This window comes from Rhinichthys klamathensis, unplaced genomic scaffold (assembly GCF_029890125.1).
Source record: "Rhinichthys klamathensis goyatoka isolate OS25496 unplaced genomic scaffold, OSU_Roscu_1.1 h1tg000113l_1, whole genome shotgun sequence".
NCBI classification, from domain to species: domain Eukaryota; kingdom Metazoa; phylum Chordata; class Actinopteri; order Cypriniformes; family Leuciscidae; genus Rhinichthys; species Rhinichthys klamathensis.
Window position 1 is genome coordinate 307,501 of NW_026606650.1, and position 14,202 is coordinate 321,702.

A 14,202-nucleotide genomic window follows, 5' to 3' on the forward strand; every position below is an offset into this window, starting at 1 on the left:
CCCTGCACACACACACACACACACACACACACACACACAGATACACAAACACACACACACACATATACACACACACACACACACACACACAAACACACACAGATACACACACTCACGTTAGATGAAGTATATCTAGTTTCCCCAGGTGTGTGTGTGTGTGTGTGTGTGTGTGTGTGTGTGTGTGTGTGTGTGTCGTCTTCTCTCACTCTTCAGCTCTGATGAATCCTGCTCCTCTTCTGCTGGAGAAATGAACACTGAATTCTCCTCGAGACACTGAACCTGATCCACCGTAAGACATGATCACCAAACCACTGAAAAATGATAATCATAAACACTGAGATATGACAAACACTGCAGTCCTTCATCATCAGTATATACAGGAGAGAGTGAGATATGGATTCATAAACGCAGAGATCAGTCTCAGGAAAACACGGCCAGGTCTAACTCACCCCAACATTCAAAAGAATTATATTTTGCCTGACAATAAAGCATGTTTACATTTCCATTAATATATATTTAATTATGTAATTATTAAATTTGACCTCTATATTCTCATTAATGATGTTTTACTTTCAAATTCTATTCTTGATTGGTATTTGATTCTCATTACTGTAATGGTTATTTTTGCAGTACAAATATATTTTGATGATAAATTTAAGTACGTACAACAAACTACATTACAATCTAAATAACATATTTTTTATATTACAGTAATGAAAAAATAATTTAATTGTCATGACAATAATGTAAACAATGTCACAATGTAAAACATTCTTTATGGTCCTAATAGGTTTAATTTTTTTAAATGCAAAATATATTTTCTTATTCCTTTTATATTTGAGGAATATCATAACCTGGACATGTTATTAAGAAGTTTTTTGAAATTCAAATCTGACAGAATAAACATTCAGTGAAAAGAAACATCTGAATTGAATTAAATGAACTCTATGCAGCAAATGCACCGAAACGTTTTCGTAGACGGCAAATAACGGTCTTGTTTCCAGTCCAAATATCTAAAAATTCTTAAATCAAGAAGCATTTACTAGATAAATAAAATGACAAGAAATTCAGTGTTGTTTCCTGATGAACAATAAAAATAAAAATTTAGTTTTTGCTTAAAACAAGTAAAATGATCTGCCAATGGGGTCAGAAAAGTAATCGTTTTCCATTTGAAATAAGTTTTTTTATCCCATTGGCAAATACTTTAGCTTGTTTTAAGCATTACATTTATTTACATTTCTTTTGTAATTACATTTCTTTTTTATCAGAAAACAAGAGAATTTCTTATGTCATTTTACTTATATAAATAACATAATTTATTATAAATTATGTCATAAATAATGACATAATTTACAAAAATATTAAGTAAGAAAAGCATTTTTTGCAGTGATGGAAGAGAAAGGGATCTTACCTGAACTGATGCTGTGATTCCTGAGAGCGTCTGCTGTTTGAGAGTGTGTGTGTGTGTGTGTGATTCAGAGCGGCTCTGAAAGCCCTTGAGAAGTTCTCATGACCGTCACGGGTTCAGCTCACACACTCTCACACACTCCATCTGACTGTCTGCTGACTGACCCCCTGCGTTTACCACGGTACCCGACCTCAGATCAAGAGGATTAATGTTGGCTGAAGCGGTTTAACTATAGATTAGACTGAAAACTAATGTTTATGCTCTGGTTGAAAGTGTGTGAAATCAGTTTCCACTTATGGTGTTGGTTAATGCTGAGATTGTAAATCGTCTCTTTATTAGAGCTACTAATTACGGACATTTTGGTAATGTTTTAATTCCATAAAAATCATTATATTTTAGAGCTGTCGGGTAAATCGTGTAAAGTTGCTGTGTGTGTGTGTGTGTGTATCAGGGGTTAGTTGTCACAGCCAGAAAAATGGAGCGCAACTGGAAGAAAACTAAACTAGAGGTATTTCGCATTTCATGGAAGGAGAGCTCGACTGCTTACAGAGCGGCTTTAAAAGCTGCTAGATCTGGTTATTTTTCAACCCTATTAGAAGAAAATAAACACAACCTGAGGTATTTATTTGAAACAGTGGCTACTATAGCATTGAGACAGCTCTCATCAGAGTCACAAATGAAAAGTAAATGAAGAGATGTCTTATCGATCACAAGTTCAGTATGGCGTACCACAAGGCTCAGTACTAGGACCGCTGCTGTTCACTCTGTACATGCTACACACACACACACACACTCTGTACATGCTACACACACACTCTGTACATGCTACACACACACACACACACACACTCTGTACATGCCACACACACACACACACACACACTGTACATGCTACACACACACACACACACACACTGTACATGCTACACACACACACACACTCTGTACATGCTACACACACACACACACACTGTACATGCTACACACACACACACACACACACTGTACATGCTACACACACACACACACACACACACACACACACACACTGTACATGCTACACACACACTCTCTGTACATGCTACACACACACACACTCTGTACATGCTACACACACACACACACACTCTGTACATGCTACACACACACACTCACTCTGTACATGCTAGACACACACACACACACACACACACACACACACACACACACAGATTATCTGTCAAATTTGTTAGTTGATAACTAAATGCCATTCACTGAATTAACTTGCAAGAGTGTAACTTGCAGTCAATAGAATTGAAGGCATTATAAACCATTTACAATAAACAGTTTAACAATGTTAATATTGCAGGCTCTAAATGATTGAATTAGTATTTTACTTCAATTAAAGTTTTTTAGATCTGAACCTATTTGCACAAAAAAAAAAAAGCCACAGCTTTATCCTTAACTCATGGGATCCAGGCTATAAAACTAATAAATGTTCTTTTGGAGTTTCCCAAATGGAAAATTACGTATAGTTCATGCATATCCAGAGTTAACTGTAACTTATATTTAGCATAGTACACAGTAGATTAACTGCTGTTTTCATCGTTGCCCACTAGATGACACAATAGCTTTTCCAAGCCTTTAGTTCAGACTGGAGACTGTACAGAGAAACCAGATCTGGAGATGAACGAGGATCATCATGTGCCACATATGAAGCAGAAACTGAATTAATCTGATATTATTCTATTACAGAATCAGTGTCACTTTACACTTAGTCTTCCAGCTCCAGCTCTGATGTTGTTTTCATGTGATTTCTTGTTAACCTCCTATTAACTTTTCACATTCTTGTTTCGGTCTTAAATTGTGTTAGCCTGTCATAAAAAACAATATTACCGTACGCACAATATTAATAACAGCAGTAATTAGAGTAGAAACTATGGTGAACAATGACACTATTGTCTATGATAGTTGGTAAGCTTTGCTAGTAATAGATTAAATACTTTTTAAGAGTTACTGTGTGAAAGTTTTGACCCCCTCAATGAAGATTTATGAGAATTTGGGAATGTTTGGAAGTCCGATACAGGAATTCAGTAAGAAAAGACACAGTAACCGAGTCAGAACAGTCGGAGTTGAGTTTAAAGCTCTAGGAGGAGATACTGACGGAAATGTGTTCTCAGAAGAAGAAACAGAAACAGAAAGAGTAGATCGGTATGTTAGCTGGTGTGGCGAGCCTCCGTCTCGTCACTGTTAAGACAAAGACCATTTTGAGAAAGAAATACTTTGAGAAAGAAAGGCCACAGCCACATTATCATCAAAATCTATGTAAATCTGGCTGTCGTTTGCATAAAAATAAAAACTTAGGAAAGAGGGAAAATGTAAATGAGTAAAAGAGAAAAGTGCCCAAAACGGACCCCTGAGGAACGCCAGATTGAAACCACACAACCTTAGACATTACTCAGGACAGTGCAGTCTCAGAACCACCTCTCAGCGGGGGATTAAGAGGCGATCTACAGTTATTCTTCCGTAATAATGTCAGATAATGTCACTGCCTTGTTGTAAACAGAGTGTGTGTTGAAAAGCTGATGAGGTTAAGAGTGATGTATAGAGCGCAGTATTCCTGCATATCTATATTAACAGCATCAGTCAGTGTCAGAGATGTGGAGAGCTGAGAATGCCATAATATTCTCATGAGACGATCACATTCCAGCTACACACACACACACACACACGTCATATATCAACTCAAACCAGCTTATCTGCCACTGAAAAAAAAATCTGATGTAGAATTTACTCAGAAATAATTACATAGAAATGTGATGTTCAATTAAACATGAAATTTTGAAGTAGAAAAACATACTCCAATATATATCTATTCAAGTACTTCAACAATTTTTTTTACAGTGACATCCAATTCTCAAATCGAGAAAGTGTTAGTTTTAACACTTTATAAGACTTGCTGTCGAATCACGACACAAGACGAGTATTCCTATTGAATCGAGCATCTTAAAAAACAAAATGATTACATTTTATCTAAATCAAGATAATCTGGAGCACTAAATATAACATTTTGATGAGATGCACTGCAAGAAATCACGTTCTTCCTCAGTGTTTCTGTCTTTTCCAGCACAAATATCTAAATATTCTTAAATCAAGACACATTTACTGAAGAAGAAGAAGAAGAAGCAGTCTTTAACTGTTTAATAAAAATGAGATCAAAATGAAACGAGTTTATGCTTAAAACAAGAGCAAACCTGCAAGTGGAGTCAGAAAAACAAACTTCATTCAAAGGGAAAACTAGATTATTTTTCTGACTCCATTAGCAGATATTTGTTCTTGTTTTAACACAAACTCACAAACTCACTTCATTTGAATATTTTTTTCATTAAACAAGGCGTAATATCTTCACTCCTCCAGTAAATGTATCTTGTTTTCCAGTACAAATATATCTAATATCTAAACATTCTTAAATCCAGATATATGTACTGGAGAAGCAGCAAAATGACTGAAGTCTTTCATTCTTTTATGAAAATTGGAAAAAAATGAAGCGAGTTTATGCTTAAAACAAGAACAAATATCTGACAATGGATTCAAGATTTTGACCCCACTGAAAAACATTAAACAAGGCGTGATATCTTCAGGCATTTTGCTGCTTCTTCAGTAAATGTATCTTGTTTTCAAATATCTAAACATTCTTAAATCAGAATACTGAGGAAAGAACCATTTTTTAGAGCAAATCAAGAACACCTGACAAACAAATGGAAAGAAACCAGCAGAAAAGACAGCTATTTGTACGGCGCATTAATTCATCCGTGTGAGGTTATATGGAAACAATGAGCCACACTGGGCTGGAATTACAGGCAGAAGCAATAGTGCTCACACACACACTGGTTATGTGGCACTGGAGTGCGAGAGCCTCTCGGCCTCTGAATAACAATCATACGTGAGCTAATGAGAAACTCAAGCCTTCGAACTCGCTCATGATCCGCATTTAAAACATGTCAAAACCCTGCAAGACTTTCAAGCGCCAGTGCAAGATTCTTAGCGGGTCCATATAAACTCAACCCGAGAGTCGCACCAGGAGCACCTTCGACAGCAGAAGCCCGAGGATAAAGACATGAGGGGAACGTCGTATTCGCAGAAGAGCCTGAGCGTCAGCGGCTCCAGTCGGATGAGGGTCCAGAGCCCGTCTCCGTCCCGATGCCGAGGCTCGTCGCTCAGCCGAGGGCGAGCCGGGTTCCCGGGTCAGGCTGTGGAAGTCGCCACCGAGATCCATCAGCACCAAACCAACGAGAAAGAGGAGATGCAGGAGCTGAACGTGCGCTTCGCCGGGTACATCGAGAAGGTCCAGGCGCTGGAGACGAGGAACGCCTCGCTGAGGGCCGAGCTGGAGTCGCTTCAGGGACGCTTTAAAGCTGGACCCACCGGCCTCGGGGACGAGTACGAGCTGAAGTTTAAGGAGATGAGGGAGCTGATCGAAGCCCTGACCGCGGAGAAGGGCTCGGCTGACATAGAGAGAGGTTATATCGAGGAGGAGGTGGAGGTCTGGAGGATGAAGCTCGAGGAGGAGATGGCCATCAAAGGTGAGGAGATGCAAAGAATCATGTTCTTACTCTTACTCTGGGTGTAGTCAATCATTTTATCCCTTGAAACTCATCTTTGATCACCAAAATTACATATGTAAACGTTTGAGCTAACTGTGACTTTTGTTTTCGTTTATTTCACAATACACATCATTTCAAAGCAGCTTTACAGAAAGTGCACGAGTCCATATTACAGTTTACAGTGATCTGTCATCAGAGGAGACTGTCTCAGTTATGTATTTCAGAAATGTACATATACAAAATCACAATTAGTAATTTAAACAATGTAGTAATTCAATGCAGATACAATGAGCTCATTGAAGTAATGAATACTTGTTTGTTAACAAATGATTATGACATTTACAATTAGTTAGTTTTATAACACCACTTGATTAGGACCTCACTCACGATGAATCGACTCCACAGAGGAGGCCAAAAAGTTCCATCAAGTCGTCGACAACGCCACTAACCCTAAACCAATCACGTTTTAGAAATGCTAAATAAATAAATATCATCCCCTGACGTTACTACTTTCCACTCAAGGACCTTGACAGAAATGTAGTGGAGTAAAAAGTATGATATGTGTCTTTCAAATGTAGTGAAGTTGAAGTAAAAAGTTTCCAGAAAAAATAATACTAAAGTACAGTACTCAAGTCAGCTTTATTTATACATTGCTTTACAACACAGAGTGTTTCAGCAGCTTTACAGACATAACAGGACAATAATGCAACAGCGTTTGTTTGTGATTTTGCGTCACAGTCCAGCTTAAGTCAGTTCAGTGATGCTTCATTTCTGCTGTAAAAAAGTTATTAATTTAGTTCATTTATATATATAGCGGCTCTGGAGAAAACCGTGATGTCATCGTCCAGCTCAGTTCAGTTCTCATATAATGCTGTCAGTGCAGGAGATCAATAATATTGCTGAATATTAAAATAAATGTTAAATTTAATGTCCCCAACTAAGCAAGCCAAAAGCCAATGGCAACACAAGGCTTTACTCAGTACTCAAGTAAATGTACTTTGTTACTGTCCACCTCTGTATATAATACCACTTGTATATGACCTCACTAACGACCTTGATGATTTGACTGCACAGAGGAGGCCGAAATGATTCTCCGCGAGTTCCGCCAAGACGTGGACAACGCCACGCTACAGAAGGCCGACCTGGAGAAGCGCATCGAGCAACTGGTGGCCGAGATCGAGTTCCTGAAGAAGCTCCACGACGAGGAAGTCGCCGACCTCCTCAAGCAGATCGAGGAGTCCAAGGTGACGGTGGAGCTGGACTCCGACAGACCCGATCTAGCGGCGTACCTGCGAAACATGCGCGCAGAGATCGAGGCCGTCGCCGCTCGCAACGTCCAGGAGGCCGAGAAGTGGTACAAGGGCAAGTTCGACACTCTGAAAGTGCAGGCCAGCAAACACGAGGGCCACATGATGACCATGAAGGACGAGATCACCAGCTTCCACAACCAGGTTTCGGACCTGCAGAACCAGATCGACGGTCTGAGGGCCCGTAACGCGGCTCTGGAGCAGCAGCTCGAGGACATGGAGGCCGCGCACCTCGACAAGGCGTCCGGGCTGGAGGACATCATCGCTCAGCTGGAGAACCAGCTCTGCGAGACCAAGGTGGAGATGGGGAAATACATGGCCGACTACCAGGAGCTGCTTCACATCAAGCTGAAACTGGACGCGGAGATCGCCACCTATAGGAAGCTTCTGGAAGGAGAGGAGAAACGGCTCGGGATCTCCGTCGTCGAAGGTCTGTCCGCGGTCGCGGGTGAGTTCGCCAAAATATACCAATGTTTTAGGATTCTCGTTTCGCTTATTAGGGCTGGAATACACTGGATGATTTTTGCACCAATTTACAGTTAGTTTGCAGATTCGAGTTGACGGATTTCACAGGAAATTGTGTTTGGGGGACACAGACTTTCATTCGGTTGAAGGAGATCAAATGTTAATAGGGAAAAAATATGTTCTTACTCAGTGTTTCTGTTTTGTTTTCCAGCACAAACATCTAAACATTCTTAAATCAAGAAACATTTACTGGAGAAGAAGCAAAATTACTTAAAAATTCTGATAAATGTATCAAAATGAAGTGAGTTTATGTTTAAAACAAGAACAAATATCTCCCAAGGGGTCAGAAAGTTCATCTTAATTCAAAGGGAAAACAGGAATCTTTTTCTGACCACTTTGGCAGATATTTGTTTCTACTTTTTTTTTATAGCAAAAGCTGACTTAATTTTAATATAAGACTTAATATTTTGTCATCTTGCTACTCGAATAAATGCATCTCGATATAAGAATGTTTCGATATTTTACAGAAAAAAGCAGTTTGATATTTTGCACAGATTTTTGAACATATTAATTTCATTTTTCATGTTTCTCCTAGCAATCCGTTCAGGTTTTAAAAGTCGTGTATTCCAGCTTTTAGACAAACTGATAGATGCTACGCAACTTTTGAAATATGAACAGATTTTAAACACTCGGCATCATACACTTGCCGACTTTGTAAATGGTTACAGAGAAAGAGTTGGGCATCAAACACTAACAGACTTTCCGATCGTTCCGAACAAACGCTGAATCAAACTTTACGTGCTATCATAATAATCGTAAATACGGGTTTCCTAGTCCGAAATTCCTAGTCTGAGTTTCCTAGTTGTAGTTTAATTTATATTTTAGTCGAAAATTGGCCCTGAATGGCATCTCAAGTCGTATTTACTACTGGGAAACTGAGATCATTTTGATGCCCGGGTTTCCGAGTTGGGCGTTCCATAAACTGTAAACATGGCGGAGGGGAGAACGATTCTTCATTCGTTTTTTCCACAACTGCTACATCGCCTTGTCTTGATAAAGTAGTGCATATTTACATATGTCAACCATTTAAAGCATATTGTTTATTTCGAAATTCCAGAATCGTAAGCAAGCCGACCATATAGATAGAGCTGTGAATGTTTATATAGTTGTCAACGAATGGGGCGCTACATTTTATTTAAGTAAATCTAAAAATATATTTACATTAGTAAATATCTTCAGTACATTTTGCCCAAGAAATAGACAAGAATAAACACTGTGTCCTCCATGATTCCTATTCTTTCTAACAAGAGGGTGTTCATGTCCACTTGTATTTATGATAATTGTGATATTGCATGAAGGCAGCATAAGTCTTGGAAAATTCTTGCTCTTAATCTGAAATGTTGTTTTTCCCGGCAGTGACGGAGGAGAGAAGCACGTCTGTGTCCCGCACTGTAGAGACTCACACGGCTGTTGCCTGAGGACCGACGCAAGCGTCTGAAGACTCGAACCCGACTAAACCTGTCCCACTAAACTAGCGGAGTTAACTGAGACTCACGAGATGTAAAACACTGTCTCATGTAAAGAACCAACATGTTACCAGGTACTAAATAAAGCTTGAGTTCAATGCACACCTGTCTCTGCTGATTATTGGACCCTTGATCCCTGGAGTTTCTACATTCATTTGTTTCTTGTCACTGTTGTCTTTGGCTTGATCAGTTGGAGTTAAAAAAATGAAAAAATGATTGATTTTACAACATTAACATTTTACTGTTTATTGTATAAAGCGTTATAGAAATAAATATGCCTTGACATTTAAATGGCATATGCAGCTGTGGTACAATAGCAGTTAGCCTCGTAATAACACACTGCTTTAACTGTGATCAAAGGATCACAGGATGAATTTTGAGTGTTTAAGCTTTTGAATGATGATTACTAAAATATTTCATAGGGAAATAAACCGGGACTCTGACAGTTAAAAGGTCAAAAATATGCTTATCCCACAGAAAGAAAGTCTCCTTTTGTTTCTCATAACGTCACATACAAAACCACCTCACGAGATTAAACGTGCAGTTTATCAGCGTATTCAAGCAGTTCATGACAGAAAGGATGGTGTTAAAAACATCACTTGACAACAATATAATCATTCACAGGATCTATTCCGCCTCAAGATGAAAACAGCTTGCTGACATTTCTGTCATTTTGCTCAAATACAGGCTATTTTTCATCAAAATTATCTCAGTTTCCAAGTAGTAAATACAACTTTAGAGGCCAACTTGGAAACTCCAACCAGGAATTTCTGACTAGGAAACTCGTATTTACTCTAATTCTGATGGCATGTGAAGGCAGCGTTACGAGTAAATATGAGTTTTCTAGTCAGAAATTCCTTGTTGGAGTTTCCTAGTCGGAAATTGGACATGAACGCCCTCAGAAGTCGGATTTACTACCGGGAAACCGTAATAAAGATAAAGCACTTGTTATAACAAAGCAATTGAACAGATCGAGCTCGTAATCATGACTGGGGAAGTGGGACATTTCCAACAGAAGACAGCTGGAACACACAGCAGCAATCGTTCTCCTCTCTGCCAAGTTTACAGTTATTGGCACGCCCAACTCGGGAAACCCTGGGATCAAAATGATCTCAAGAGTTTCCCAGTAGTAAAAAAAGAAAAGAAAAAGACTTATGAGGCCGTTTAGGTCCAATTTTTAACTAAGAAAATCTAACTAGGAATTTTTGACTAGGAAACTCCAACTTCCAACTAGGAACCTCAACTCCACTCTAGGAGTGTTTAAGCTTTTGAATGATGATTATTAAAACATGTCATTGGGAAAAGAGCCGATAAACCAGGAATCTGACAGTTAATATCCAACCTGGATTATCCCACAGAAAGAAAGAGTCTCACTGCACACTTCTCATAATTCCTTTTTCCGTTTCCTTTTATTTCTCATAATGTCACATACAAAACCTCCTCTAAGAATAAATGCAGTTTATCAGCGTACTTAAGCAGTTCATAGCAGAAAGGACGTGTTAAAAGCATCACTTCATCTTCTTCCTCTTGAGGGCCTTCCATTCTCCCTCCTGATTGGCCAGACTGCCGAAGAGCTCCTTCACCTTCCTCTTCCTCTCCGAGTCCCTGACGCACAAACACAACACCACCATCAGAGACTGGCACGATAGAGTCGTCACAATCACATGATACATCAACATCACATGACACTACATGACAGATCAAGACACTACATGACAGATCACATGACACGACACATCACACGACAGATCACACGACACGACACACGACAGATCACATGACACGACAGATCACATGACACGACACATCACACGACAGATCACATGACACGACACATCACACGACATGAGACATCATGTGACAGACGTCAATCACATGACACATCACATGACAATCATGACACATCCCACGACACATCACATGACCCATCCCATGCCGCTCACCTGCTCATGATGTCGTTGAGCTTCTCCCGAGCCAGGAATCGCGTGTCCTTGCGGATCTCCCTCAGCGCTCCCTTAAACTCACGCTTGTGTTTGTGCTTGAGCCGCTCTCGCTCCTTCTCCTCTTTAGTGTTCCCTCGCTTTTTACCGTAATCCAGACTGGAGGAGAAAGAGGAGTCAGTCAGCTTTATTTACACAGCGCTTTACAGAGATAACAGGACAATAATGCAGCAGAGTGTGTTTCCAGAAGAGAATAGCGTCACAGTCCAGCTTAAGTCAGTTCAGTGATGCTTCATTTCTGCTCAAAAAAGTTATTAATTTAGTTAATTCATATACAGGTCCTTCTCAAAAAATTTGCATATTGTGATAAAGTTCATTATTTTCCATAATGTAATGATAAAAATTAAACTTTCATATATTTTAGATTCATTGCACACCAACTGAAATATTTCAGGTCTTTTATTGTTTTAATACTGATGATTTTGGCATACAGCTCATGAAAACCCAAAATTCCTGTCTAAAAAAATTAGCATATTTCATCCGACCAATAGACGAATCCGACGAGCGTTCTGTGTAGGCTGCCATCTTGTGGCGACGCCATTACTGAGCTGTTACCGGTATGTAAACAAACCTCCGTGATAACCATAGACTGTGGTGATAACGCACCCTCCATGACAGCTCTATGTGACAGCTACAGCCAGGCAGAATGACTTGTTGGGTTGATGATGTTAGACAGTGGCCTCCAGTCACAGATGAAGGTACAAACGATCTTACAGATTATTTATGAAAATAGCTTGGCAAGCTAGCTAGGCTAACGTTAGCTAACGAGGAAATTATAAAAAGATCTGTCCATTTGGCAACAATAAATAAATGAATGACATTAAATAAACGAATTCATGTTTTTCATTTGTGTCCATTATTTATCTCATTTTCACATTGCAAAAGGCAAGGGTAAGGTACAGCTAGAAAGTTTACATAATATCGACCAATTAGTGTTTTTAAACCATGGAAAGAGGTCAATATAACAGCAGGAGAACAATTATGCCACATAACGTTACATTTAGCTCAGGAAAGCCATTGAATGACCATAGCATGTTAATTGAATAGAAAAAATAGCTAGAGAGGAGATTTTGCTGAGGACTATATTACATATTTATTATATATTTTTTTACTTGTCATTAAATAATTGTTATTATAGCAAAAAATGCATATTTAATTTAATTTAGTTTAAAAAAAAATCTGTCACAGTCAAGCAAATCAAACATTAACAACAGACATAACAGTACTGTTACTAACGTTACTGCCCCAATGCGCCCCTTCTGTTGTTTTAAAGCTATTCAAGAGTATTTTCTCCTAGCCTGGCATCCGATGATTTTTCAAAATGCCAACATGTTTTCCCACTCGACATTATAAAAGTTGTAATGTTAGTGACAGTCGTAAATCGCGGGCTGTTTATTCCAGTGGACGCAAGTTGCAAATAAAACAATAGGAGGCAATGGCGCAACGCTACCCAGCAACAGCTCAGTAATGGCGCCCGCTTACTTCCGGTAGTTTCGCCGGATTCGTCTATAAAAGAAGTGTTTTTAATACAAAGAAAAAAAGTCAACCTTCAAATAATTATGTTCAGTTATGCACTCAATAGTCAATACTTGGTCGGGAATCCTTTTGCAGAAATGACTGCTTCGATGCGGCGTGGCATGGAGGCAATCAGCCTGTGGCACAGCTGAGGTGTTATGGAGGCCCAGGATGCTTCGATAGCGGCCTTAAGCTCATCCAGAGTGTTGGGTCTTGCGTCTCTCAACTTTCTCTTCACAATATCCCACAGATTCTCTATGGGGTTCAGGTCAGGAGAGCTGGCAGGCCAATTGAGCACAGTAATACCATGGTCAGTAAACCATTTACCAGTGGTTTTGGCACTGTGAGCAGGTGCCAGGTCGTGCTGAAAAATGAAATCTTCATCTCCATAAAGCTTTTCAGCAGATGGAAGCATGAAGTGCTCCAAAATCTCCTGATAGCTAGCTGCATTGACCCTTCCCTTGATAAAACACAGTGCACCAACACCAGCAGCTGACATGGCTCCCCAGACCATCACTGACTGTGGGTACTTGAAACTGGACTTCAGGCATTTGGGCATTTCCTTCTCCCCAGTCTTCCTCCAGACTCTGGCACCTTGATTTCCGAATGACATGCAAAACTGATCAACAGTCCAGTGCTGCTTCTCTGTAGCCCAGGTCAGGCGCTTCTGCCGCTGTTTCTGGTTCAGAAGTGGCTTGACCTGGGGAATGCGGCACCTGTAGCCCATGTCCTGCACACGCCTGTGCACGGTGGCTCTGGATGTTTCTACTCCAGACTCAGTCCACTGCTTCCGCAGGTCCCCCAAGCTCTGGAATCGGTCCTTCTCCACAATCTTCCTCAGGGTCCGGTCACCTCTTCTCGTTGTGCAGCGTTTTTTTGCCACACTTTTTCCTTCCCACAGACTTCCCACTTAGGTGCCTTGATACAGCACTCTGGGAACAGCCTATTTGTTCAGAAATTTCTTTCTGTCTTACCCTCTTGCTTGAGGGTGTCAATGATGGCCTTCTGGACAGCAGTCAGGTCGGCAGTTTTACCCATGATTGCGGTTTTGAGTAATGAAACAGGCTGGGAGTTTTTAAAAGCCTCAGGAATCTTTTGCAGGTGTTTAGAGTTAATTAGTTGATTCAGATGATTAGGTTAATAGCTCGTTTAGAGACCCTTTTCATGATATGCTAATTTTTTGAGACAGGAATTTTGGGTTTTCATGAGCTGTATGCCAAAATCATCAGTATTAAAACAATAAAAGACCTGAAATATTTCAGTTGGTGTGCAATGAATCTAAAATATATGAAAGTTTAATTTTTATCATTACATTATGGAAAATAATGAACTTTATCACAATATGCTAATTTTTTTAAAAGGACCTGTATATAGCGGCTCTGGAGAAAACCGTGATGT

General features: G+C 39.7%; 3 protein-coding genes across 4 annotated transcripts in view; 1 reads left to right on the top strand and 2 right to left on the bottom strand.

Annotated features, from left to right (window-relative positions):
* mlana (melan-A) overlaps positions 1-1,502 on the bottom strand; it is an 11,598-nt gene extending 10,096 nt beyond the window's left edge. The window contains exons 1-3 of the mRNA XM_056254640.1: positions 1,412-1,502; positions 207-311; positions 1-2 (exon numbers count right to left, since the gene is read on the bottom strand). The exon at positions 1-2 is cut by the window's left edge and continues 95 nt beyond it. Coding sequence (XP_056110615.1) covers positions 1-2; positions 207-298 — 94 coding nt within the window. The 5' untranslated portion in view covers positions 299-311; positions 1,412-1,502. The remainder of the gene's footprint in view (positions 3-206; positions 312-1,411) is intronic.
* A 3,942-nt stretch (positions 1,503-5,444) lies between these two features.
* LOC130088049 (vimentin) lies at positions 5,445-9,391 on the top strand. 2 transcript variants are annotated; one of them, XM_056254647.1, is made up of 3 exons: positions 5,445-5,970; positions 7,066-7,746; positions 9,180-9,391. In XM_056254647.1, exons 1-3 carry the CDS (start codon positions 5,505-5,507, stop codon positions 9,239-9,241), a joined length of 1,209 nt encoding a protein of 402 aa, XP_056110622.1. In that variant the 5' UTR covers positions 5,445-5,504; the 3' UTR covers positions 9,242-9,391. The 2 variants fall into 2 exon arrangements, with proteins under 2 accessions (XP_056110622.1, XP_056110623.1); XM_056254648.1 differs by having other exon boundaries at positions 7,066-7,728.
* Positions 9,392-10,693: 1,302 nt separating this feature from the next.
* Positions 10,694-14,202, bottom strand: part of nop14 (NOP14 nucleolar protein homolog (yeast)) — a 42,163-nt gene continuing 38,654 nt past the window's right edge. The window contains exons 17-18 of the mRNA XM_056254649.1: positions 11,233-11,388; positions 10,694-10,894 (exon numbers count right to left, since the gene is read on the bottom strand). Coding sequence (XP_056110624.1) covers positions 10,798-10,894; positions 11,233-11,388 — 253 coding nt within the window. The 3' untranslated portion in view covers positions 10,694-10,797. The remainder of the gene's footprint in view (positions 10,895-11,232; positions 11,389-14,202) is intronic.